Source organism: Capricornis sumatraensis, chromosome 6 (genome assembly GCF_032405125.1).
Source record: "Capricornis sumatraensis isolate serow.1 chromosome 6, serow.2, whole genome shotgun sequence".
Taxonomy (NCBI): Eukaryota; Metazoa; Chordata; class Mammalia; order Artiodactyla; family Bovidae; genus Capricornis; species Capricornis sumatraensis.
Genome location: NC_091074.1, coordinates 44,732,237 through 44,756,116, shown reverse-complemented (window position 1 = coordinate 44,756,116; position 23,880 = coordinate 44,732,237). Strand labels below are relative to the sequence as shown.

The following is a 23,880-nucleotide window of genomic DNA, read 5'->3' as shown; positions in this document are numbered from 1 at the left end:
TTCCTAACCAGCTAATACAAATGAGCTAGCTCTGTTTCCCTCTCTTTTTTTTTCTATATAAAATGCCATTTATTGTCTTTCATCTATTATCTTTTTTTTTTTTTTACTTTATTTTACTTTACAATACTGTATTGGTTTTGCCATACATCAACATGAATCCGCCACGGGTGTACATGAGTTCCCAATCCTGAACCCCCTTCCCACCTCCCTCCCCATACCATCTCTCTGGATCATCCCAGTGCACCAGCCCCAAGCATCCTGTATCCTGTATCGAACCTAGACTGGCAATTCGTTTCTTACATGATAGTATACATGTTTCAATGCCATTCTCCCAAATCATCCCACCCTCTCCCTCTCCCACAGAGTCCAAAAGTCCGTTCTATACATCTGTGTCTCTTTTGCTGTCTCTCATACAGGGTTATCATTACCATCTTTCTAAATTCCATATATACGTGTTAGTATACTGTATTGGTGTTTTTCTTTCTGGCTTACTTTACTCTGTATAATTGGCTCCAGTTTCATCCACCTCATTAGAACTGATTCAAATGTATTCTTTTTAATGGCTGAGCAATACTCCATTGTGTATATGTACCACAGCTTTCTTATCCATTCATCTGCTGATGGACATCTAGGTTGCTTCCATGTCCTGGCCATTATAAACAGTGCTGCGATGAACACTGGGGTACTTGTTACTACTTGTTAGGCTTCATGCATAGAGCTGAGTGTGAGAGTTAAGATGCGCTGTACAGAAGGCTCCCTTTCGGAGTATACAGAAGGTGGGAGTTACAGTGCAAATACTGATGTCTGTCTTTTCTTATTTGCTTTTGAAGTGACTACAAGTGGCCTCCAGGACTGATTCATGGAAGGTCAGGCAGTTTCACTGTTGACCAGTAAGCTGCTTCTCTGTTTCCAGGACCAAAGCCTTGTGGCCTCTTCTATAAAATGGGAATGATTATCTCCTGCATGACAGGTTTATTATAAGGGTTGGAAATTGTATACCTGAAATTCTGAACCCAATGCTGCTGCTAAGTCACTTCAGTCGTGTCCAACTCTGTGTGACCTCATAGACAGCAGCCCACCAGGCTCCCCCATCCCTGGGATTCTCCAGGCAAGAATACTGGAGTGGGTTGCCATTTCCTTCTCCAATGCATGAAAGTGAAAAGAGAAAGTGAAGTCGCTCAGTCGTGTCCAACCCTCAGTGACCCCATGGACTGCAGCCTACCAGGCTCCTCCATCCATGGGATTTTCCAGGCAGGAGTACTGGAGTGGGGTGCCATTGCCTTCTCCATCTAAACCCAATGGCCAACACAAATAGGTATCCGGTGGGAATATTTATTATTAGTTAACCATGTTCTCAGCTTTTTGTGTTTGTTGTTATAAACCACTGAAATCATTCTGAATGTGAAAAGTTGAATATATTGTTAATCCTAGCAGATATGTATTTAGGATTTTCTAGATGGGAAGTGAGGTGCCAGTGGCAATGGAAACACCAAAGTGAAAAGCAGTCCTGTCCCCAGTCCATCTGCCATACAGACTAAATATATAGGGGTGCTTCTATCTCCTGGTTCATCAAATAGGTAGTTGTGACATTCTAAACAGTCCTTTAATGGACCTGAGCCCCAACTGGCTGTGAAGAGAGAATGTACTAGAATCAGAGTAGAAAAGGAATAAAGTACAACCAGGCTGTGGTTTAGAAACATCACCCTGTAACTCTACTTGAGGCCCAAATTGAATGAGACAGTTTAGATTCCTGGCTGAATATAGGGGAGATATTTCTTTTTATTATCACAAAGAGAATCCCTTTATGTGGTAAGCTTTCATTTTTTCCAAAATTATGGAAAGACTGGGTTGACCATTGCTACATGTAGGCTGTGGAATTCATTCATTTTCTCCCTTTCATGGCAAATTATTAAAAGTAAGTTGGTGGCATGATGGAACATATTTAAATGTATTCAAAAGAGCAACTCATTGTTGGAAATATCTCGTAGGATTTGATCCAGCAGGTCTACTGACTGTGCTTTAGGGAAATGCTCTCCTTGTTCCGTTTTCACTTCCACATGGCTTATCTTGGACGTGGTTTGGCACACTAAGGGCACTCAACACACGCAAGCCAACTTTATAATCAACTATACTGTGGTCTAGGTTGGCTTATTTTTAAACAGCCTGAAACTTTATGAAAACAAAACCTCATTTCAATTTAACAAAGCTTTATTGAGCCTGGCAGCATGGCGGAAGGCACCAGAATTCCAAATGTAACAAAGCAATACTCCAAAGAGTCCCAGCAATATTGAACCCAAACACATTTGCCACATAGTACTTGAGAAAGCCTGCCTAGGGTTATTTAGTCAAAGAAAGACTTAGAAGAGACAATAAATGATATTTGGAAATCAGTATTTAGTATGTTTGAGCAAAGGATTCTACTGTAAAGAGGGGACAGTATGTTAATATTAGAATAATGCAAATCAAGGCTGTTCTTGGGAAAAAGGAAATGTTACCAGGACTAAATATACATTTAATAAGAATACAATGAAAGAAAGTTTCAGGTAAATATTAGGATATATTTTAGTGGACAGAAAAATTACACACCAAACTGATTCTCTAGGCTATTATATCTCTTTTTGGCGTTTTTAAAAAGACCAGATTTAATACTTGATTTTCCAAAATCAGGAGATAATTCTCAATGATTCTCTTCTCTTTGAATAAAAGTGTCATTCCCTCCATTCAACTAATATTTAGTCATATCTATTTTCAGATGGCAAAACTACCTGGTTTATGAATTTCTTTCATTTTCTCTTTGCTGACCACTATTTAGTGAAGGATCAAAGGCAATGGAGTCCTTGAAATGAGAGTGATATTAAAGCATTTGACTATCAGTACAGTCATAGCTTTTCATAAATAAAACTATAATGTCAAAAATATTATTCTCTAAATAAACCAAATTTTGCTGCTTATCAGTTCACTGAACCATTCAAACTCTTACTAAACCATTTATTAATTTAAAAACTTGATAGTCATTTTCTTTTTTTTTTTTGATGTGTGCTATAGAATGAATATCTGTGCCCCTTGCCCCCATTCATGTTGTTGTTATTCATCACTAAGTTGTGTTTGACTCTTTGTGATCCCATAGATTGCAGCATTTCAGGCTTCCCTGACCTTCACTATCTCCCAGAGTCTGCTGAAACTCATGTCCCTTGAGCTTGATGCCATCCAACTATCTCATCCTCTGTTGCCCCCTTCTCCTCCTGCCCTAAATCTTTCCCAGCATCAGCATCTTTTCCAATGAGTTGGCTCTTTGTATCAGGTGGCCAAAGTATTGGAGCTTCAGCTTCAGCATCAGTCCTTCCAATGAATATTCAGGACTGCTTTCCTTTAGGATTGACTGACTTTCCTTTAGGTTTGATCTCCTTGAAGTCCAAGGACCTCTCAAGAGTCTTCTCCAGCACCACAGTTCTTTGGTGTTCAGCCTTCTTGATGGTCCAACTTTCACATCCATACATGACTTCTGGAAAAACCATAGCTTTGACTATATGGACCTTTGTTGGCAAAGTGATATCTCTGCTTTTTAATATGCTGTCTAGGTTTGTCATAGCTTTTATTCCAAGGAGCAGGCTTTTTTTGATTTCATGGCTGCAGTTACCATCCACAGTGATTTTGGAGCCCAAGAAAATAAAATCTGCCAATATTTGCATTTTCCTCCTATCTATTTGGCATGAAGTGATGGGACTGGATACCATGATCTTAGTTTTTTGACTGTTGAGTTTTGTTTTGTTTATTTTACATTTTTCATGCTGGTTTTTTTTCCCTACTTTTAAACATGTATTTATTTTCATTGAAGGATAATTACAATATAGTGCTGGTTTATGACTCAGGGAACTCAAACCAGGGCTCTGTGACAACCTAGAGGGGTGGGATTGGGGTGGGAGGAGACTCAAGAGGAAGGGGACATATGTATACCTATGGCTGAACCATGTTGATACAGGGCAGAATGTTGAGTTTTAAGCCAGCTTTGCACTCTCCTCTTTTACCTTCATCAAGAGGCTCTTTAGTTATATTCGCTTTCTGTCATTAGGGGGGTTGCTGTTGTTCAGTCACTCAATCATGTTCGACTCTTTGCAACCCTATGGACTACAGCATGCCAGGCTTCCCTGTCCTTTACCAACTCCCAGAGCTTGCTCAAACTCATGTCCATTGAGTCTGTGATGCCATCCAACCATCTCATCCTCTGTCATCCCCTTCTCCTCCTGCCTTCAACCTTGCATCAGGGTCTTTTCAAATGAGTCAGTTCTCCGCATCAGGTGGCCAAAGTATTCGAGCTTCACTATCAGTCCTTCCATGAATAATCAACGTCGATTTCCTTTAGGATTGACTGGTTTGATCTCCTTTCTATACAAGGTACTCTCAAGAGTCTTCTCCAACACCACAATTCAAAAGCATCAATTTTTCTTTGCTCAGCCTTCTTTATGGTTCAAGACTCACATCCATACATGATTACTGGAAAAACCATAGCTTTGACTGGATGGACTTTTGTTGGTAAAGTAATGTCTCTGCTTTTAAATATGCTCTCTAGGTTTGTCATAGCTTCACTTCACAAGAGCAATCATCTTTTAATTTCATGGTTACAGTTACCATCTGCAGTGATTTTGGAGCCCAAGAATATTAAAGCTTGTCACTGTTTGCATTGGTTCCCCTTCTAGTCACCATAAAGTGATGGACCGGATGCCACAATTTTGTTTTTTGAATGTTGAGTTTTAAGCCAACTTTTTCACTCTCCTCTTACATCTTAATCAAGAGGCTCTTTAGTTCTTCTTCACTTTCTGCCATAGGTGGCATCATCTGCATATTTGAGGTCAATGATATTTGACCCTGCAATCTTGATTCCAGCTTGTGCTTCATCCAGCTTGGGATTTCACCTGATGTACTCTGCATATAAGTTAAATAAGCAAGGTGATTATATATAACCTTGACGTATTCCTTTCCCAATTTGGAACCAGTATGTTGTTCCATGTCTGGTTCTAACTGTTGCTTCTTGTCTTGCATACAGGTTTCGCAGAAGGTAAGGTGGTCTGGTATTCCCATCTCTTTAAGAATATTCCACAGTTTGTTGTGATCCATAGTCAAAGGCTTTAGCGTAGTAAATGAAACAGAAGTAGATGTTTTTCTGGAATTGCTTTTTTGATGATTCAACGGATTTGGGAATTTGATCTCTGGTTCCTCTTCCTTTTCTAAATCCAGCTTGAATATCTGGATGTTCTTGGTTCATGTACTGTTGAAACCTAGCCTAGAGAATTTTGAGCATTACTTGACTAGCGTCTGAGATGAGTGCAACTGTGCGGTAGTTTGAACGTTCTTTGGCATTGCCTTTCTTTGGCCCTGGAATGAAAACTGAGCTTTTCAGTCCTGTGGCCACTGCTGAGTTTTCCAATTTAGGGTGGTATTATCTGCATATCTGAGGTTGTGGATATTTCTCCTGGCACTATGTTGAAATCTGATTCCCTATGTGATCGTATTAGGAAGTGGGGGCTTGAGGAGGCCCTTAGGTCATGAGGGCGGAGGCCTGGTAGAATGGAATTAGTGCTTTAGAAGAGAAACTCTTGAGAGCTCTCTCACCCCTGCATTGTACAGACAGTTTTCTATGAACCAGGAAGCAGCACCTTAGTCTTAAACTGTAAGAAGTTAAGTTTCTGTTGTATATAAACCATCCAGTCTATAGCATTCTGTTATAGCGACCTGAACAGGATAAGACAAACGCATCTGCTCGGAATTAACAGATGGAGCTGCACTCAACTTTTCTAACACCTTCTCCCATTATATCTCCACTTTCTAGCACGCTGTTGTAACCTGAGGGAAAATGCATGAAAGGTCCCTGTCATGGCCGGGTGGCACTTGCATACCAGGCCTTGCCCCTCAGCCCCAGACACTCCTGGCAATGACTGGGTACTCCACACAGATTTACTGCCACCTCTGCACCTGCCTTCATCTGCCCAGTGGCTGCCTGCGTTCCAACAGTGCTCCAGTGTCACTGACACCAAGCGATATCCTTATGTGACTTAAAGTTTCATTAAAAAGATGTTTGTATACCAGCCAATATGGATACATTTCAATATAGTAACTCCCAGTAAAACTACAGTGGTGCATACCAGCTGAATGTCTGCCTTGCCTGGGCACAGAAATTAACTCGCACTTCTCAAAATCTTAGAAATAGCCTAGACCAGCCCGGAGCACTGTAAGCATGACTGCGAAGAATCACAGGGGCTTTGCACATTGCCATTGGGAGCAAAGCTGCATCTCTTTCTCATTCCTTAGGTTGTGCTGCCTATAATTCACTTCAGTAGGGATGTTCTGAGCCATCATCTGAAGTCTTCCATCCTAGAAGACTTCTTCCATAGAGGAGGTGGGATGGACAAAGAAGGGAGAAATTCCAGGAAGCTAACAGACAGTAAGAAATTGGTGGGATCCTTTCTCTGTTATCTGACACGGTTGACAAAAGAAAACCAAGAGTGTGGAACTTGCTAGATAAGGACCCAAACATCCTTTAGGCTGCCAACATGAGTATCTTTCTTTTTGTTGCCAGTGTCCTATATACATTAAGTATCCACTGCTTTTTTAAAAACAATCCCATACATCATGCAGACTCCAAAGGCAACGTTTGTGCTGCAATCACAACAGTTGCTTGAGGAAAAAGCAGTTTCTGTAGCCTTAGATGGGCAGTGCTTCAGGTTACAGTTTGAGAAATTAAATGTTCAAGGCCTCTGGTGCTTCCAGTTCTGTTTGGAAGAGGACACAGACCTGGCATTTGGAAAGCATTTGCTCTCCATTAAACTTATTGAACCTTGACAAACCAGAGGGGCCAGGAATTAGTCTGCCACCAGCCAAGGCTGGGCCTTCCAAAACCGATAACGACAATGAAAACAATAACACTGCCATTTATAATCTTCAAAGGGATTCTGCCAACTTTTAACCCAAAAGGACCTCACAATCTGAAAAGTATCTCAAGCTTTGTTCTATAGAAAAACAAGAAAGTGTTTGATCAGAATCTCCTTTCTTGCTGCTTTTTGTCCAGCATTTCCCTCTTAGCTACAGAAGCAAGTGAAATATGTCTCCATCTCACTGTCACTCTCTGTTGGGGGTAAATTTACTATGATGACATTCAGGAATGGAGAGGAAACAGGAAGAGTGGGTGGTCTTTAGGTCTGAAGTGCTCCAGTGGCCAAGTGTCAGGTTTAACTCCCTAAACCATTAGCATAGTGTAGTTAACGCCAGCCTGACCCCTTTGGCCTTGACATCATCTAACCTCCATCCATTAACAACCGAATTTACTGGATTATGGATTTTCCCATTCCTGGCCTATCATAAAATAAGTCGTGTTGCACAAAATGTTTGATCTGCTCGAGCAATGGATGCCATTAACCAGGTTCGCTGGTTATCTATTTGGGAACAGAAAATGGGATTTAGAGAGTTTGGAAACTGAGTACTGACTTCTTCACATCTTATTCTAGGCTTTTACCACTAACAGAAGTGGCCCACATTGGATGATGACAATTCAAATCATTTCCCATGTCAGGGTGTGTCAAAATTTTACTCTCATTCTTGACATTTATAGCATTGAGTCCCACTACAATACTAACTCTTTAAGTGAATCAACTCCCACTATAAAGCTTGCAAGACGTGAAGCAACAGTAAGTGTCAACTATGGGAACTGACTGAAGGCAGGCTGGGAGGACACGTGAAAGACAAATGCCCCTTACCCTCACTTCTAACACTAATCAAGTTTGCTCAAGAATTTGTCAACGATAGGCCTACACGTTCCCTTCTGTACCTCAAAGCAGAGAGATAAAGGGGGAACAAAGTGAACAATCACCCATCAAATAATACAGCTTCCTGGGCCGGAATGGTCTTTGCGAATCCTCCCTTGGAGACCCCCAATCTTCAACCTAGGCGTGCCAGCCATGCATCCCAGTTGCCCACAAATAACACCCTTGTAGTGGAAATCCCAGCTGTATACATTTTACTCTCCTACCAGTGCTTCATTTTTTCCGAACTCTTTCTTCCCTCCATGTGGTTACCCAGACCAATTCATGTGCTTACTGGCATGTTATGAAACATGGAAACAATTAAAGACCACATTCTCGGGCACAGGAATAAGTTGCTGCAGAATCAGTGAACTACGCAGAACTTGAGACGATTTGGCAAAAAAAGATGGAAACTGTGGAATAAAACCCACTAACCATATCTCATGTCACACAGTATACAAGTCTTTAAATTTATTTGTGCATTTTCAGGCAGCAATCAAACTTCAACTTCAAAATCTCTAGTTTTTAGCATAATATATATATATTTAATATATCCTAATGAAACTCATAGAAAATATTCAACTTACACATTTTCTCCTCAGGCTTGGTATATGAATGTACACACTGTGCAAACAGTCTCTAGATTTAAGTTTGGGATTCTTGCAAGGCCACATTTAAGGAAGACTGATGGCATTTGAAAAATCAAAGAACTGAAGTTTTCAAATGGCCACCGTAAGCCCTAAGCCCTACGTTACACTTGTAAGCCTTTGTCAGTCTTCCAAGTGCGAATAATGGTCAGTTCTCTAACAAAAGATCAGGGAAATGTCTAACACATGCGAGAGTAAATTTTTTCTTGAGTGAACTATTCTAATTCAGCAAGGGTTACAAGCCCTGCTGCTGTGTCAACCACAGAGAGAAGTTGGGAGTGAGCCTTGGCACAGAAGAGGGCTAGAAAACAAAGGAGGTTGGTTCTGAGAAGAGAATTCCCTATTATCATAAATAAATAAGAAAGGGAAGGAGAATGAAAAGCTGAACCAAAAGGAAATGTTGTATCAAAACTATATTTAGTGGTAATTATTACTACATGTAACTCATGTTCATAATAATACTATTTTCACATTGTATTGCTTCAAGATAAGTGAAAGTAGCAGCCAGATGTTCTATAGTAGACATTTTACAGGCAGATTAACACACTTCCTGTGTCAGGGTCTCCATTCTGGAGATTCTGTCAAAGGCAAACGCAAAGGGACCCCATGTTCTGAGCTACACTCTTCTGTTGACTAGGATGCATGGCTGTGCAACCCTGGGCTGGGAACAGGGGGCAAAACTGACTACGTGGAGTGACTCTTGTGTTTGGTTAGGGTTCGCCAACAACCACAGAGAAACAGACTCATTTCATTTGGGAACAAAACTTGATTTATTTGGAAGCCAGCTTTAGGAGAAACTAAAGCTATAATGGTAAGGCCTCTAACTTCTCTATTTCAACCAAAAAATAATAGTGTAGACTCACTGAGACACCTTGTCACATTCTTTATCTAAGGTGATATCCACATTAACGTTTCCATGTAATCCAGAAAGACTTTGAGGTGTCCAGCAGCTCGCTTAATGTCACATAGCTAGTGTGCACTAAAGTTGGGCTCTAAACCCAGACATGTGACTGCAAGGCATCCCTGCTTGGAACTCTGTCAGGTAGATTCCTCTGATGGTGGGGTCCCCAGGCAATTCTGGGCAGTATCATGCAATCTTTTCTCCCTATTCTTTTCTCTTTTCCACTTCAGTTAATAGGTATTCCTGATTACTTGTAATGCACAGAAGTGTTTATACACATACACATGCCTTGTTTTTAATAAGCCAAGGGGATGAATTTTATTTTAGGAACCCAAGCAAGCCTTCATCAAAATAATGAAATTTTAAGCTTTAGCCCTTGGAGAAGTGATTTGTTTAAACTGCCTGGACCTTTATGAGAGAGACTACAGCAGTTTCTAAATAAAGCCAAGTAGATAATATGACTGCTTTGAAGTTGGCTGCTGGGAACTGAGAATTTAGTGAGTTGCAGGTCAGCCCACATAACCCTAGCAGTTCCCCAAGTATGGAGCTATATATTTCAGCAACAACTAACCACTGTTTAAAACACTGTTTGTACAGCAAAATTTAACCTGTGTTCTTGTTTTGAAAATCCAGGAATGCTTTCCCCTAGCTTCCTGGGACTTTAGGGGAAAAAGCAAGTGTACAGGGGAAATTGAGGTGGGAGGATGTGAGGGAGGAAGATGAAGAGCAGGTGAGATAATTTGGGGGTTCAGTGCTTTGTTAGATCTCTCCAGGGCATTTGTTCATTTATTTTCAAGTGTTCTAGACTGAGGAACAAAGGCTTTGGGGATCAGAGTATCATTTGTATAGCCAGGGTTGATGATGATTGAGATCTCTCAATATTGGCTTATGTGTCATAAGTTTGGGTACAGACAACCATCACAGAATAAAAAGCACAAGGCAGCACTTTATTCGGCCTCCTCAGGTCATTTAACAAAGGAGAGAGCTAACTTGCAAGAGCAAAGAGTAATTAATGAAGGGAACAAACAGAGTTCATTTAGTAACTTCCAAATAAGTTTCTCTGTCTGAGGTGGGAGAAAAAAAGGTAGCCTGCAACAGAAAGATAAACCGTGGGTATTTAAGTCACAATGCCTTCCACCAAGAACTGCTCATTACCATCACATGTTGCACTGGCAGTGGGGCCAGTTAGAACTAACTTTATTATTAGAAGCAATTAGGGAGAAAAGGGGCAGAATTTCATTTGGTTATTTCAAAACAAGTTTCTGTGCATGGCTTAATGAAAGCCTGCAGTGTCAAGATAAAAATGTGTGTTTTACTGAAAACAGCTTTTGCAAATGACTGCTTGTTACCAGCCAGTATCTCTAGGCAGAGCAGTCTGGGTAGGTTGGATTTGCATGCATACTGTGTAACATAATAGTTCAGCTGCCTCTGCTTCACAGATGTGCTAACAGGCAGTATGGCCTCGTGGGTAAGCACATGTGTTGTGGAGACAGACTGTCTGTTTTCAATTCTTCATTCTGACCTTGGTAACTGAAAGAGCTTGGGTGACCTTCTGGAATGTCCTGGCCTCAGTTTACTCATATATAAAGTGGAAATCATAGTAGTGTTTATCTCGTGGATTGTTGTAAAATATCAATGCACCCAATATATGTTAGACATTGTTAAAATTATTAACAACTGTATCCAAGAATCATTTGGATAGGAGTTGCTTTAAGGAAAGGGCTGGTTATATATAGGGGTTATATAGAGTTTACCCTGAGTGTGAGTCAATAAAAGATCTATTTACATCTTTCAAATGGTATTTGAATGTAATGTGTAACACATATATATCTTCACAGTCATACAAGTTTTTTTTAATCTAAATTCATTTCAGACAATATTTTTGTAGAATTCACATTTGAAAAGATCTGATTGCTTTTTAGCTTTGCTAAACCAGTTGTGTTCCATGTTTATTGATTTCCCAGCTTTAAAGTAACAGCTGGGACTTTTTATTTTCTCCGAAGTCTGAGCTGTTTCCTTAGGGATCTCCTGGGCAGTTTTCAAGTCCTCTCTCATAGACACACTGGGGGTAAGAGAAACTGCCATGTATTGAGCTTAGAAGAATGTTTAAAACCTGGCTGTCACACAACAAATGAGGACTCAGGCTTTGACTTCCTTTTAAATATCCTTTTTGAGAATACTGTGACCCCAGTCAAAGAGCCCTCTCACTGTTAGTTTCAAACTCTGCCCCGAATGCCCCACACTTCAGGGAGAGTATATGCTGTCTTCAGTGATTTGTCAGACTTGTTCCTTAAATTCTCAAGGTTACAGACTGATTTTCATCAAATGGCTACAATATTTGCATGTACACTTGGGAATGTGGATACTGCTTACCCATTATGTTCTAGTTTTGCAAATCAAGAGCATTTAACCAATATGCCATGCTTCATAATATTGGATCCATATGATGAATAAAATTCCTTTCTTAGACCTTACTAAGCAGTGACTCTGTTATTAAAACCTATTCATTTTGGAGAAGGCTAAACTAGCAAAATGCCCTCTACATTTACATGTTTTCTCAGCTGTGTATTAACCCACATCATTTTTCTGGATGCCCTGACTTAATTTATGATAATTTGAATAATTTTTGAAAGGACCCTCTTTCACAGAATTTTAGATTTTCACTGCAGATGAGAAAGAAAAAGTTGAAAATGTCAGGAAGTACATATTATTGGGGTTTTCCCCCAAAGTCTGTGCATTGCTATTAAATGTGAATTTTAAAAAGATATCCAAGTCGATATTTATTTATCTAGCCAAGTTGCCTACTTCTTTGAGTGCTATTTCTTTTTCCTTTTAGTGATCATACACATCATGAGATAATTTCCTTTTTGAAAGATACAAAAGAATGTTAAAGCATGACTTAGTCTAAGCTGTTGATAGTCATATTTGCTGCTGAGTCGCTTCAGTCATGTCCGACTCTGTGCGACCCCATAGACGGCAGCCCGCCAGGCTCCCCCGTCCCTGGGATTCTCCAGGCAAGAACACTGGAGTGGGTTGCCGTTTCCTTCTCCAACGCATGAAAGTGAAAAGTGAATGTGAAGTTGCTCAGTCGGGTCCGACTCTTAGCGACCCCATGGACTGCAGCCTGCCAGGCTCCTCCATCCATGGGATTTTCCGGGCAGGAGTACTGGAGTGGGGTGCCATTGCCTTCTCCAGATAGTCATATTTAGTGGCTTTTAAAGAATCAAAACTTGAAACCTTAGATTCTGACCAGAACTATCTGAGGGAAGATTTTAAGAGGGAGAAGGTAGATATTCATCCTTACCCTGGACCGCTCTTCTAGTTTTGTCATCATAACAACTGTGGCACTCCGCTGTTCCCATATCATTCTCCAGAAGTCCCCGAATGTTTCCGGTAGAGATCCCTGTGTTGCGATATAGGCATTTTGTTTCCTGTAGCCGTCTATGTAGTTGGCATTCACATAGTCACTTCCTGGGATTCCTGTAAAGCAAGGAGTGTTATGCAACTATGTGAACATATCACAAAAGGAAACAGCCTGGGACATGGCCTGATGACAGTGTTATATTATTGTTTCATACTGTATTAAAGTTTGGGTCTTAAACAGGATTAAAAATGGTTCTTATTGGGACCATCACGTTAAAGAAATACAATGTCTGAAGTGTTCAATCTTTGTGACATGACAAGGTAGACTCCAAAGAAACGAAAACACAACTGATTGTTCATGGAATGCCTTTTCTCTCACATGTCTTCTCCATTGCATCAGCAAAATCCAGCTTGCAAAGCAATTATCTGGTCATATTCCACATTCATTCTCTTCTTTCTCAGACAAAAACCAAATAAAACAATGCCTGAGTCTGAAAATGCAGTATAGGGTGGAACATGTCCTAACAGTAAAAAATTCTTTCCAGATTTAGCTAAGAGGGAATTCATATATGAACTCATTTAGTCCTCACAACAACTCTCAGAAGTTCAGTCATGATCTTTCTTTCACAAAGGAGGAAACTAAGGTGCACAGAGATGCAAAAATGTGCCAGAATTGGTGGAGTCTGGTCTAATTATAGGCAGGCAGTCTGCTACATCTGTGTCTTAACCTCTGCAGGGTACTGCTTCTCCCTTAAACTTCAACGGGTTGTTGAATCACACAAATCGCTCTTTGGATGATGACAACTGCCTCCTAATTGGTTGTCCCATTTCTACTTTTGTCCTTTGCAGTCTGTTCTCTATTTCAATAAGAGCAGTTTATAAAAATATATTTCAGACACTGAATGTCTCTTCTTCAAACCCAACAATGGCTTCTCCTTATACTTTAAATAAAACCCAAATTCTCAACAATGGCTACAAAGCTCTGTACTTCTCCAACTCATCTTGTCGACTCATCTACTCACTTTCCAGTCTCTAGACCCTGTCCTGCTTCTACATGCTGGCTTTGTTAGAAAACATTACTCCGCTAGCTTGGTGCCATCCCATGTCCCACAACACACTCTCTGTCTCCTTCCCATCAGAAAACACTGAGCCTCCATCTCAGGGGCCTGTTCTTCATACCCTGGGACCTCAGAACTCTCTTGGCAACATTGTAATTATAAATTTAATTGTTCACTTGCATATTGCTTGTGTTATTTGCCTCTAGACCACATATCTTTTATTTACCTTCGCTATCCCTGGTGACAAAAAGAGTAAATAATTTGCCCAAGTTCCAACATTGAATAAGCGGCAAAGTTGTAACATAATACAGATATTCTGATTAAAAGTCTAATTTTCCTTCAGCACAGTGCCTTTATAAGGGTTACAGGGAAGTCTGAACTTCGAAGAAGAGTGACCAGAATGATGATGGAAATCAAAGCTATTTCATATGAGAAAGGAATATATATTAAAACCTGGCAAAAAAATAGGAGTTGGACATAAGTGTTGCCCATGAGTCAAGAGAGGTTGAGGATTACTTTGTTGAGACCCAAATCTTTCAGTTCTGAAGGATGTAACTACAGAGAGATGAGTTTCATCTCCAGTATAATAAAGCATTTTCATATAGTCATTATCAGAAAGGGTATAGATTTCCTCCAGATGTAATGAGTTGCCTATTCCTGAAGGAACAAACACTTTATTGGGATATTAGCATGATACAGGAGATAGCACTAGAACCTGTACATGGTCCCTTCTTACTTTGGGAAAATATGAGTCTTGGATTTATTTAAAAAAATATATTCATTATAATGGAACATATGTTCCCAAGCTAAGATTACTATATTTCAGTGATTGCCACTTGCAATTACTTTGACTGCTTTTCTGATTCCAGTTGTAAAATCGATCCTCTCAAGAAAAGTAATGAAAGTCAGATGGAGGCTACTGGGTTCCAAGATGAACACATGGATATGAAATACCAGCAGCACCAGTGAAAAGCCTTTTGAACAAAAACTGAAATGCACGGTTGGTTGTAACATTATTCATCTATCACAGCTACTCAAGAAGCTGTTGGGGTTCTGGCAGCCCTTTGTTGATAAAGATCCTATTCCTCCCTGACACCACATTACTGCAGATTCAAAGGACAGTTTAAATAAAGTCCTCAGGTTGCAGTCACTGGGAAGCATGCACGTCTCCATGTCTGCAGGATTTGGTTCTGAGCCAACAATGAGTCTACTTTATAACACAGGGAAAGCTCACTTTAAATAATGTAATTTAGCAGGTAACATTAAAGAAATGATAGAAAAGATTCTGGCTAAGGGCCTCACTCAGCTACCAATACACAGAAAACTTTTTTCCCAAGAAAATTCAAAAATGGAGAAATCTGGTTTAATGACTCAGAAAATACATCAGCTGGGCACTGTGCCATTTCTTCCTTATCAAGGGTAACAAATGTGTCTGAACAACGCATCTGAGGACAGAGGTGGTGAACGTGAGACACACATGTAAAGAAGCAGAATCAGACCTAGCCTGCATTCTTGCATAAACTTTAATCAGCTATTACATAATGAATTGTTTTTTGATGTATTGCTCAAGTTTGAACAGTATGTTGTTATTATATTTTATGGGGAATAGGTTGATACTGAATAAGAGTCGGGACAAAAATACAAAAATTCTGCTTGAAAACTATTATTGGATCCATATTGTATTACCAAATGCTTTAAGAATTTGGGACTTGATATTGTGCAAAGAAGAGAATTGAAAACAATACTTCAACACCTAGGAGAGCTAACTGTTAGGGTAATATTTATATCTTGAAAATAATGTGAGGATCCTCTTTATATAATTTGACACTTGTCTGTAAGTAGGTAATACCTAGAATAAAAGTCTCCTGGCAAATTGCTTTACACATTCTGACAAAAAGACACTTTCAGTAAGTTCTAGCGCATGTTCTTTGCAGTGTGGAGTAGTGAGAGACTACTGTTGTTCTCTAGCAGCTCTAAGACCAAGTGTGTCTTATATTCATACAACCCAACATAATAAGCTGTGCAGAAATATGAATGAGAAAAGATCTGAGAAATAATGGTGGCTTGTACTTCTAAAAAAAACATTAACCTCAGATTGAAAGCTAAGGTTAAAGAATAGTGTGTTTTGAGTAGACAAGACCTCTGTTTTCAATCTGACATATTTAGAATGATTTTTCAGCCAACTCCAATGGAAAAAAAAAATACTATATTGACTTTCCTCTAATGCAGTGCAAATCAGTGTGCACTACTAATTCATGAGAAGTGTGTAAGAATTAACTGAATTCTGGGGCTATGTTAAGTAGAAGTCTAACTTAAAATGCAGAACTGAAACAATATAGAATTACTGTCAATCAGCTGATTGCTTTTATTTCTTGGGTTTGTGAAGATTTGTCCAAAACTATGGTAATGGTGCCTTTTTTTTTTTCTTTTGAGAGGGAAGAGTTATTAAAATAGCAAGAACTTGAAAAAAACATGTCTGAAACTCTTCATAAGTAGAATCTTAGGATTGGTCCTGCTGTAGGCACTCTCTTGGTCCTAGGTCCTGTAGGCACAATTGGTCCTAAGGTCATTGTCCAAGAAAAACAGCTTAGAACTAGACCTTGTCCTTTCCTAGGCATCCATGGCTTTACTACATTTCTAAAAGTAAGTTTTCATGATTTTCTATGCATTTTTTTTTTCATTTAAAAATATTTATTTATGGCTGCGATGGGTCTTCATTGCTGCACACAGGCTTTCTCTAGTTGCAGTGACGGGGGCTACTCTTCTTTGACGTGTGCCAGCTAAGGCAATGGTACCCTACTCCAGTACTCTTGCCTGGACAATCCCATGGATGGAGGAGCCTAGTAGGCTACAGTCCATGGGGTCGCTAAGTTGGACATGACTGAGCAACTTCACTTTCACTTTTCACTTTCATGCATTGGAGAAGGAAATGGCAACCCACTCCAGTGTTCTTGCCTGGAGAATCCCAGGGACGGGGGAGCCTGGTGGGCTGCCGTCTATGGGGTCACACAGAGTCGGACACGACTGAAGTGACTTAGCAGCAGCAGCAGCTTCTCACTGCCATGGCTTCTCTTGTTGTGGAGCACAGGCTCTGGGGCATGCAGGCTTCAGTGTTTATGGTGCATGGGTTCAGTAGCTGCAGCCTGAGGGCTCCGAAGTGTGGGCTTAGAAGTTGTGGCATGTGGGCTTAGTTGTCCCCGCGGGAGGTAAGATATTGGACAAGGGTTCGAATCTGTGTCCTCCCCATTGGCAGGCAGACTCCTAACCACTGGATGACCACGGAAGTCCTGATCTCCTATGTATTGTTTCATGTGTATTCTCCAATTAATAATAGTCACGTATGCAATTCCAATACCAATAACAGTTATCATTCTAATCTAATCATCTAATAAGTGAGAAAACAGGCTAGATCTTGTCTTCATATTTTACCCCACTATATTCCACATTCCTATCTTCTAGTCTGTTTCATCAGTTAATGGACTTATTTTTTGTGGTACTTAAAAATACTACATACATGTTTTCCACTGGGTCTTTGTGTTTTGGACAAACTTACCTTGGAGCTATACAACTCAAGCCTTTAAGAGATATTGTGATTTAAACATGGTTGGGTCAGGTTTAGGCTCTCATTTTATTTACTGGGAATTGCTAGTTACACTGTTGGTGGAAAAATAAGCCTGGGTGTGAAATTTGGGCTCCCTTGTTTTTTCTGTCTGAAAAACTCTGAGAACTTTTGAGTTAAACATGCAGAGGAAATGCCATTTTTCTTCATTTAAGCATGGGAGCTTTATAATGATTTTCTCCCATATTATTTGAATATTAACAAATGGAGAGGAATTCTTGGAAAGATGAAGCTATTTGGTTTGAAAGAATATTCCTGATGAATAATTAACTCATACTGAGAAAGGCTTTAAAACCTTGAAAGCATGTTGAAATGTCAAAGAACATACTATCTGAGCTGTTTTGTCCTGACTGGGTTAAAATACTTTTTCTTTTTTTCCCTTTTTAATTTGATGAGAAATAATTGGGTCATGTGGGTCTCATTATAAAAAATAAATAAATAAAAATAAATAAACAACTTGCTTTGCACTCGATTTTTCAGGTCAGTAGATAATTTGATTTGAAGATTTCTCTTGTTGAGAGGTGTTTATAATTATAAAATGTTAATAATAAGACCTTATGCTCTTCAGTGAAAAAGCAGGACCCAAAACAGCACATAAATCATTTTATTAATGTGAAAGTAAGTAATCATACAGGCCAAGTGTGTACTTCTGTATCATAAAAGTTGTGATTCATGAAACAATACTAAGAACATGCTAAGACTTCAGAGACATTGACCAGGAAACTGAAACTCTGGGTTAGGGCTGCTGGGAAGTTGCTCTTTGACATCTGGAGGGTGGTTCAACTTGTCCAGACCTCTGACTGCTTATCTGCTAAACAAGGTGTGCTGGACAAATTGATTTCCTCAAGTCCCTTTAAGTTCTAAAATAAGATTGTGTCTCTGTGGTGTTCTTCTTGGATTCAGAAATCTCTGTAAAGTGATTTTAAGCTATATAGAGCCTTCAGTGGCTGTCAGAATAGGTAGGAACGCATTCTGATGATCGTTCAAGTTGTTTCCTATTTCTTCTACCTCTGATGAGCTGTGATGAGATTTATAGGTGTGATTTATACTTTAAATTTTGACTAGAACCCCGTCGGGTGAAAAATAAACAGATTCAAAAGCATGAGGAGGTGGTAGGACTAGGCTAGCACATGGTCTATTCAGGAAAAGCAGCTTTTCTTGACTTGAGGTGAGAATGAGGAAGAGGCAGAGACAGAGGCAAGGTGGGGAACCCCACTCACGGCTCTAGAGGACCAACTACTGCAGCCACCCAGAGCGGGCACCAGAACTTTAGCTCATTGGCTGGCTCTGCTCCAGCTCACAGTGTGGCATCAAAGCTCTAGTACTTTCATTTCCTTTCACTTCTACAAACCCTTTGTGAAGTTTGTGTCAAATAATTTTTTTTTTTGGTAAAGCAGTTTATTCCCTGTTGTAAGACAGAAGTACTCAAGACCCACTAGAGCACAAAAGCTACCTTTCATTTAATCAGTAATGTCTCCTGCTCCACTTCAATACACAAATAGAAAAGAAAAACTGTGTAACAACAATGAATTGCCAGGTAAGATCTAGACTGTAATTTTTTACAACCCACAATTCAGAAAAAAAAAAAAAACAAAAAAATGTTTACTTTGTTTGCTGACACCGGCAAAACCATAGAACAGAAAATAGATAAACAAAATCAAATAATACTTTACTAGTAAATTTATTTAATTTCAAGGGATACAGGCCTTCCTTCTCCTTCAACTTGCACCATGGCAGCCACTCACAGCTGCATCAGAACTAGCAAAACGAAGGCTTCTCTTTGCAATATGCCAGAAAAAACAAATGCTTCTTGCAAAGGCACAGGGTAATATCTGCAGAAGTCTCCCTGGATATGACTGCAGTTTGGCCAATGACCCTCCGTGTTTCTACCAAATGCAGGGCGATTCTTTTTAGAAGTGTGCCTTTATGTGGGTACTGCAGCTCGTCACCACTGTTGAGTTATGGAGGAATGGATACTTTCAGAGAGCCTGTGAACCCAGCCTTCACTCTCCCAGTGTGTTCTCCTTTCTTTGGTTTTCTATACCTTGGCACTGCTGAGGAGGCTGGGTCATGAGAGTGCCTACAGAGAAGGATTCCAAGATTAGACACGTATTGGGGACTTCTCAGCATTGTGGTGGAAGGGACTCATTTCTAGTTAGGGGACACTTTGCCCTGAAATAAAGCAGCGTTTGGGCCACTGCAGTATGCCTGTTCAGCTAAGTCACAGAGTTTTGGTCAACTTAGCTTATATTAATACACATATATGAAAGTTGCTCAGTCGTGTTCAACTCTTTGCGACCCCAAGGACTATACAGTCCATGAAATGCTCCAGGCCAGAATACTGGAGTGGCTAGCCTTTCCCCTTTGCAGGGGATCTTCCCGACCCAGGAATCAAACTGGGGTCTCCTGCATTGCAGGTGGATTCTTTACCAAGTGAGCTACAATTATTGTAGGGTTTTATTTCACAATGAAGTAGTTAAAATCAAATGCAGAGTATCAGCAGAGGTTCTGTCTGTACGACACTCAAAGTGCCCATCTCCTCATCTACATCCTTATATATGGGCAGCACTATCATAACATCCTTACCCAACACCCCTGTGAGAGTTTCAAATGAGTCAGTTAATTTGAAACGTCTAAAATACACATTGGATACTGGCTATTCTTATGATCGATGTGATCAACAAAAATGAAATAAACCTACTCATTTCTGAATACTATAGTGACAAAAAGAAACTGCAAATCTAGAAGGCCTCTTCCCTATTCTTATGTTAAAAAAAATAATGGAGCAGACAAAAATAGTCATTTTTTACCTTTCCAGTCATGTACAACCTGTGCCTATATTCTAAAAACAGAGCCATACACCACAGATGACACAGGTCTCTCTGCAGCGTTAGAGTAATGGAGTGTAGCTTCATTAGAACAACCTGCATAGATGTACCATACAAATGAAAAGAAAATCCCAATAACTGAACAAAGACAATGGAGATAAAAATAAACTCAGAGCTTTCTGATTTACTCTTCGATTAGCTCCCTGGGACCAAAAGTAAAGGAAAAAACCAACACAACCGACCATGCCTTAAAAATGTTTTTTCTCCTTTCTAGGTAAGAAGCACCACAGGGGCAGGCTGAGGTAGGTGCTGGGAATAACAGATCCCCACACACTTGCTCTGCTGCTCACAGGAGAGAGACGCCATTTAAATAGCTCTAATTAGTCTTTACGAAGGCTGCAAGCACCTTGTGAAATTGTTCCAAGTTTCCAGAGGTTAAATCCCATCTAGCTTTCAATTTAAGACAAATTAAGCTATAAAAATTTGACTGTGCACTGTTCCTCAAAAAGAAAGATGTCTTTATTTATTAAAAAAAAAGGATCACTCTGCAATAAAAGGATTAAATTTTGTCATGCTTGTAAATAATTAACTTGAAAACAGAAAGACTGAAAATGTTAAAGAAATGGAGCTAACTCAGTGACTGATGTTCTAAACAATGTGAGAAAAATGAACTCAACCAATATGGGGTGAGACTAGACATGTTTTTGTGTGTGAGTGTGTGTGTTTTAAGATGAGGCATAGTTTCTAACCAACTTCCTTCAGTGGTGTAAGCAGAATTTCAAGAGCAAAATAAAACAAACCCAGGTGCCCACAAATTAGTCATTAGTGTCTGGGGTATGGGAGGAGAGGAGTGAGGAAGAGAGAGAGAGAATGAACCAGGAGAGAGGAAAAGGAATCATATTAATTGAGTTGATGTGGGAAATATCACATAACAGCTATTAAAGGAATTCTTGACTGAGGAAAATGTATATGTAGGTACTTCATATGGAACATTTATATTCAGTATAATTAAACATTTATTAGAAAATTTTGGATAGATTGCAGCTATTGATTTTCTTGTGTTTGTTTTTAGTTGTTTTTACTTATTGAAAATATATACGGTTACTAGATATGGCCTGTAGAAAAAAAAAAAGGGTAACCCCAGCATGGGTAAGATATGTAACTGGAGAATGTTACCATGTGCTGACAGCTGTTTGAATGAATCAGTAGACATTTGCCATTTAACACTGTACAGAGGAGGCTGAGATAGGGCTTAAATGTAGAGCGCAAGTGTGGTGGCAAACGGCAATCAACAGTACAGGGGAGTAGCAGTAGTTTCTTCTCTTTTACTTTTTAAATTTAGATTTATCGTAGGAGCAGTGATTCTGAGAGCTGTTCTCTCATTTTAAAGGTGCTAAACTGCCCATCTCACAAATAATCAAGTTGTTGTAACATCATCTATTTTCTTTACAGTTGGAATTTTTTTTTTGAGTTGTCCTTATCATGCAAATCAAACAGCAGATAATATATTTTGGATTTCCATTTAAAAGAACACATTCTTCCCCTTGTTGAAATCTGTAATGCTATTATAGATCTGGTTTTCATCTATCAAGCACCAATGTTTTCTTTTGCTTCACAGAGTGCTGCAAATATATGCAGCTTTTTCATTTGGATAGTATTAATTTTTCCATAGATCATAAACAAAAGATATTCCATCTGTGGATAAAAGGATCTATCGATAGTAGTAATAAAATTCACAACAGTAATGATATTTCCCAGTATTTACTAGGCATTTTCTTTTTGCCAAACACTCATCAAAAGGCTTTATATGCATTAATTCATTAATTCTCCTAATAATTCTAGGAGGAAGGCATTATTATTAGTAATTCTATTGCACAAATGAGGAAACCAAGGCACAGTAACTTATCCAAACAAGTTTTTCAGAAGCAAAAAGTGCCTGGGATACTTTAATAGGAAACAAGTTCTTGAGAAATACACACAGGCCCTTATGGAAGGTACCCATTACAGAGATGAAGTGAATAATGATGAATGAATGGTTTGAAACTAAATATATTCCCCCAAAACAAGGAAAAAATAAAACAAACCCATATTTTACTAAGCTGCTTTTATCAGATTACAAACACTAGTGTTAAAAATGAGTATGGCGTGAAGTGCTTTATTCTTTGTCATTTCTAACTCAGATAAAACCATTTAAACCTGGTTTTGTAGGAGAGACACATACAAGCCAATAATTCTATTTGGGTAAACCCTCTGGATTAAATGTGTTCCCCTCCCCACTCAAAAGAGCTAATAATTTCTTAATGTCCAAGATTTAATATTTATCTATGATCTTTGGATTTAGAATCAACCTTCATAATTTTTCGGAAGAGCAGGGACAATCGTATACATTCCCATTTTAGGTAGAACCAGAACAATAGACACTAAGCGCTCCCTAAATTGAAGAATACACTTGCAAAGAGACTGTGTGTCCATGATCTCTATGAAATTAGTATACAGATGTGTGTAGGTGCCTTTTGTTTGCAAGTGGAATTTGAAATGTTCATCACATTTTAAGAAGGAATCAGCTCCCCTCAAAGGGTTAACTGAAGTAAATGACATGCCCAAGGTCATATAGCTGCTAAAACTGGGATTTAGTTTCCAGTCTTCAGTCTTACTTCTCTTTCTTCTTAAGATACCTCCAAAAATATAGTAATATTAAACAAACAAAAAATCCACCTGAAAGCCTTTTATAGTTGCTTATTCTTTGGAAAAATTCACTTTAGCTTAAGTCTAAGAACACAACTGAAGAACTCTGGCTCCAAGATTTCTACCATAAGTGTTTCAAAATATACATTTCAAAATTCCTAGACAGTTTTCCCAGTCAAAGGACAGTTTTTGAGTTAGGCTGACATGTATAGGCTCCATTATCATGATTCAAAAGTGGCTATAGTCCCAAGTTGCCTTTTGGAGAGAATAGCCATCTTGAGTCCAGTTGACTCATATGTGACAATTTTGGCTCTGCCAGTTACTAGCTAATGCCTATAAGAAAGTTACTTGACTTGAAAAAGGTTAACAGTTTCCTCATCTCTTAATTTTGTATGATAATGACTAGCTTTCGAGGTTGTTCTACACTATCAATAAAATCTATACATGATTTTATACACTATATATAAAATCTAAAACATGATGCCCATAAGATGGTAAATATCAGGACAGTCATGTCTATCATAATGTCTTGTCTTTGTTGTTTAATTTAAAAGGAGCATTTTAAATTTTGCTCTTGACACAGGCCTGGACAATGACTTAAAAAAAAATTCCATGTCAACATGGCTTTAAAGTGAAATGCTAATTATAATCCTACTAATAGAAATGTAGTACTGGCAGCAGTGAAGAGTCATAGTTTAGAGAAAAAAAACCTTTTTATTCTGGACTGTGATTGATAGTTACATACAAGGCATTACAATAAATAATCTGCCTCTAATTGATACTCCTGAACTTACAAGAAGTTTAAGATACATAAGAAGATATTTGAGCTAAGAAGATCACCTGTTAGGGACAGATGTAACATTCTGCAGCTGTAGGAGTCTGATGCATCCAGGTCACTGATGATTCCCTATTTTATGTTATAGCCTCAGGAAAGTTAGACCATAAAAAGAGAAAAGAAATACTAAAATGTGAACTTTGTGTTAATACGA

General features: G+C 39.1%; 1 protein-coding gene across 1 annotated transcript in view; it reads right to left on the bottom strand.

Moving 5' to 3' along the window:
- The window catches only part of PTPRD (protein tyrosine phosphatase receptor type D), a 366,674-nt gene that overhangs the window by 50,017 nt on the left and 292,777 nt on the right, over positions 1–23,880 (bottom strand). The window contains exon 30 of the mRNA XM_068973581.1: positions 12,643–12,818. Within this exon, the coding sequence (XP_068829682.1) occupies positions 12,643–12,818 (176 nt within the window). The remainder of the gene's footprint in view (positions 1–12,642; positions 12,819–23,880) is intronic.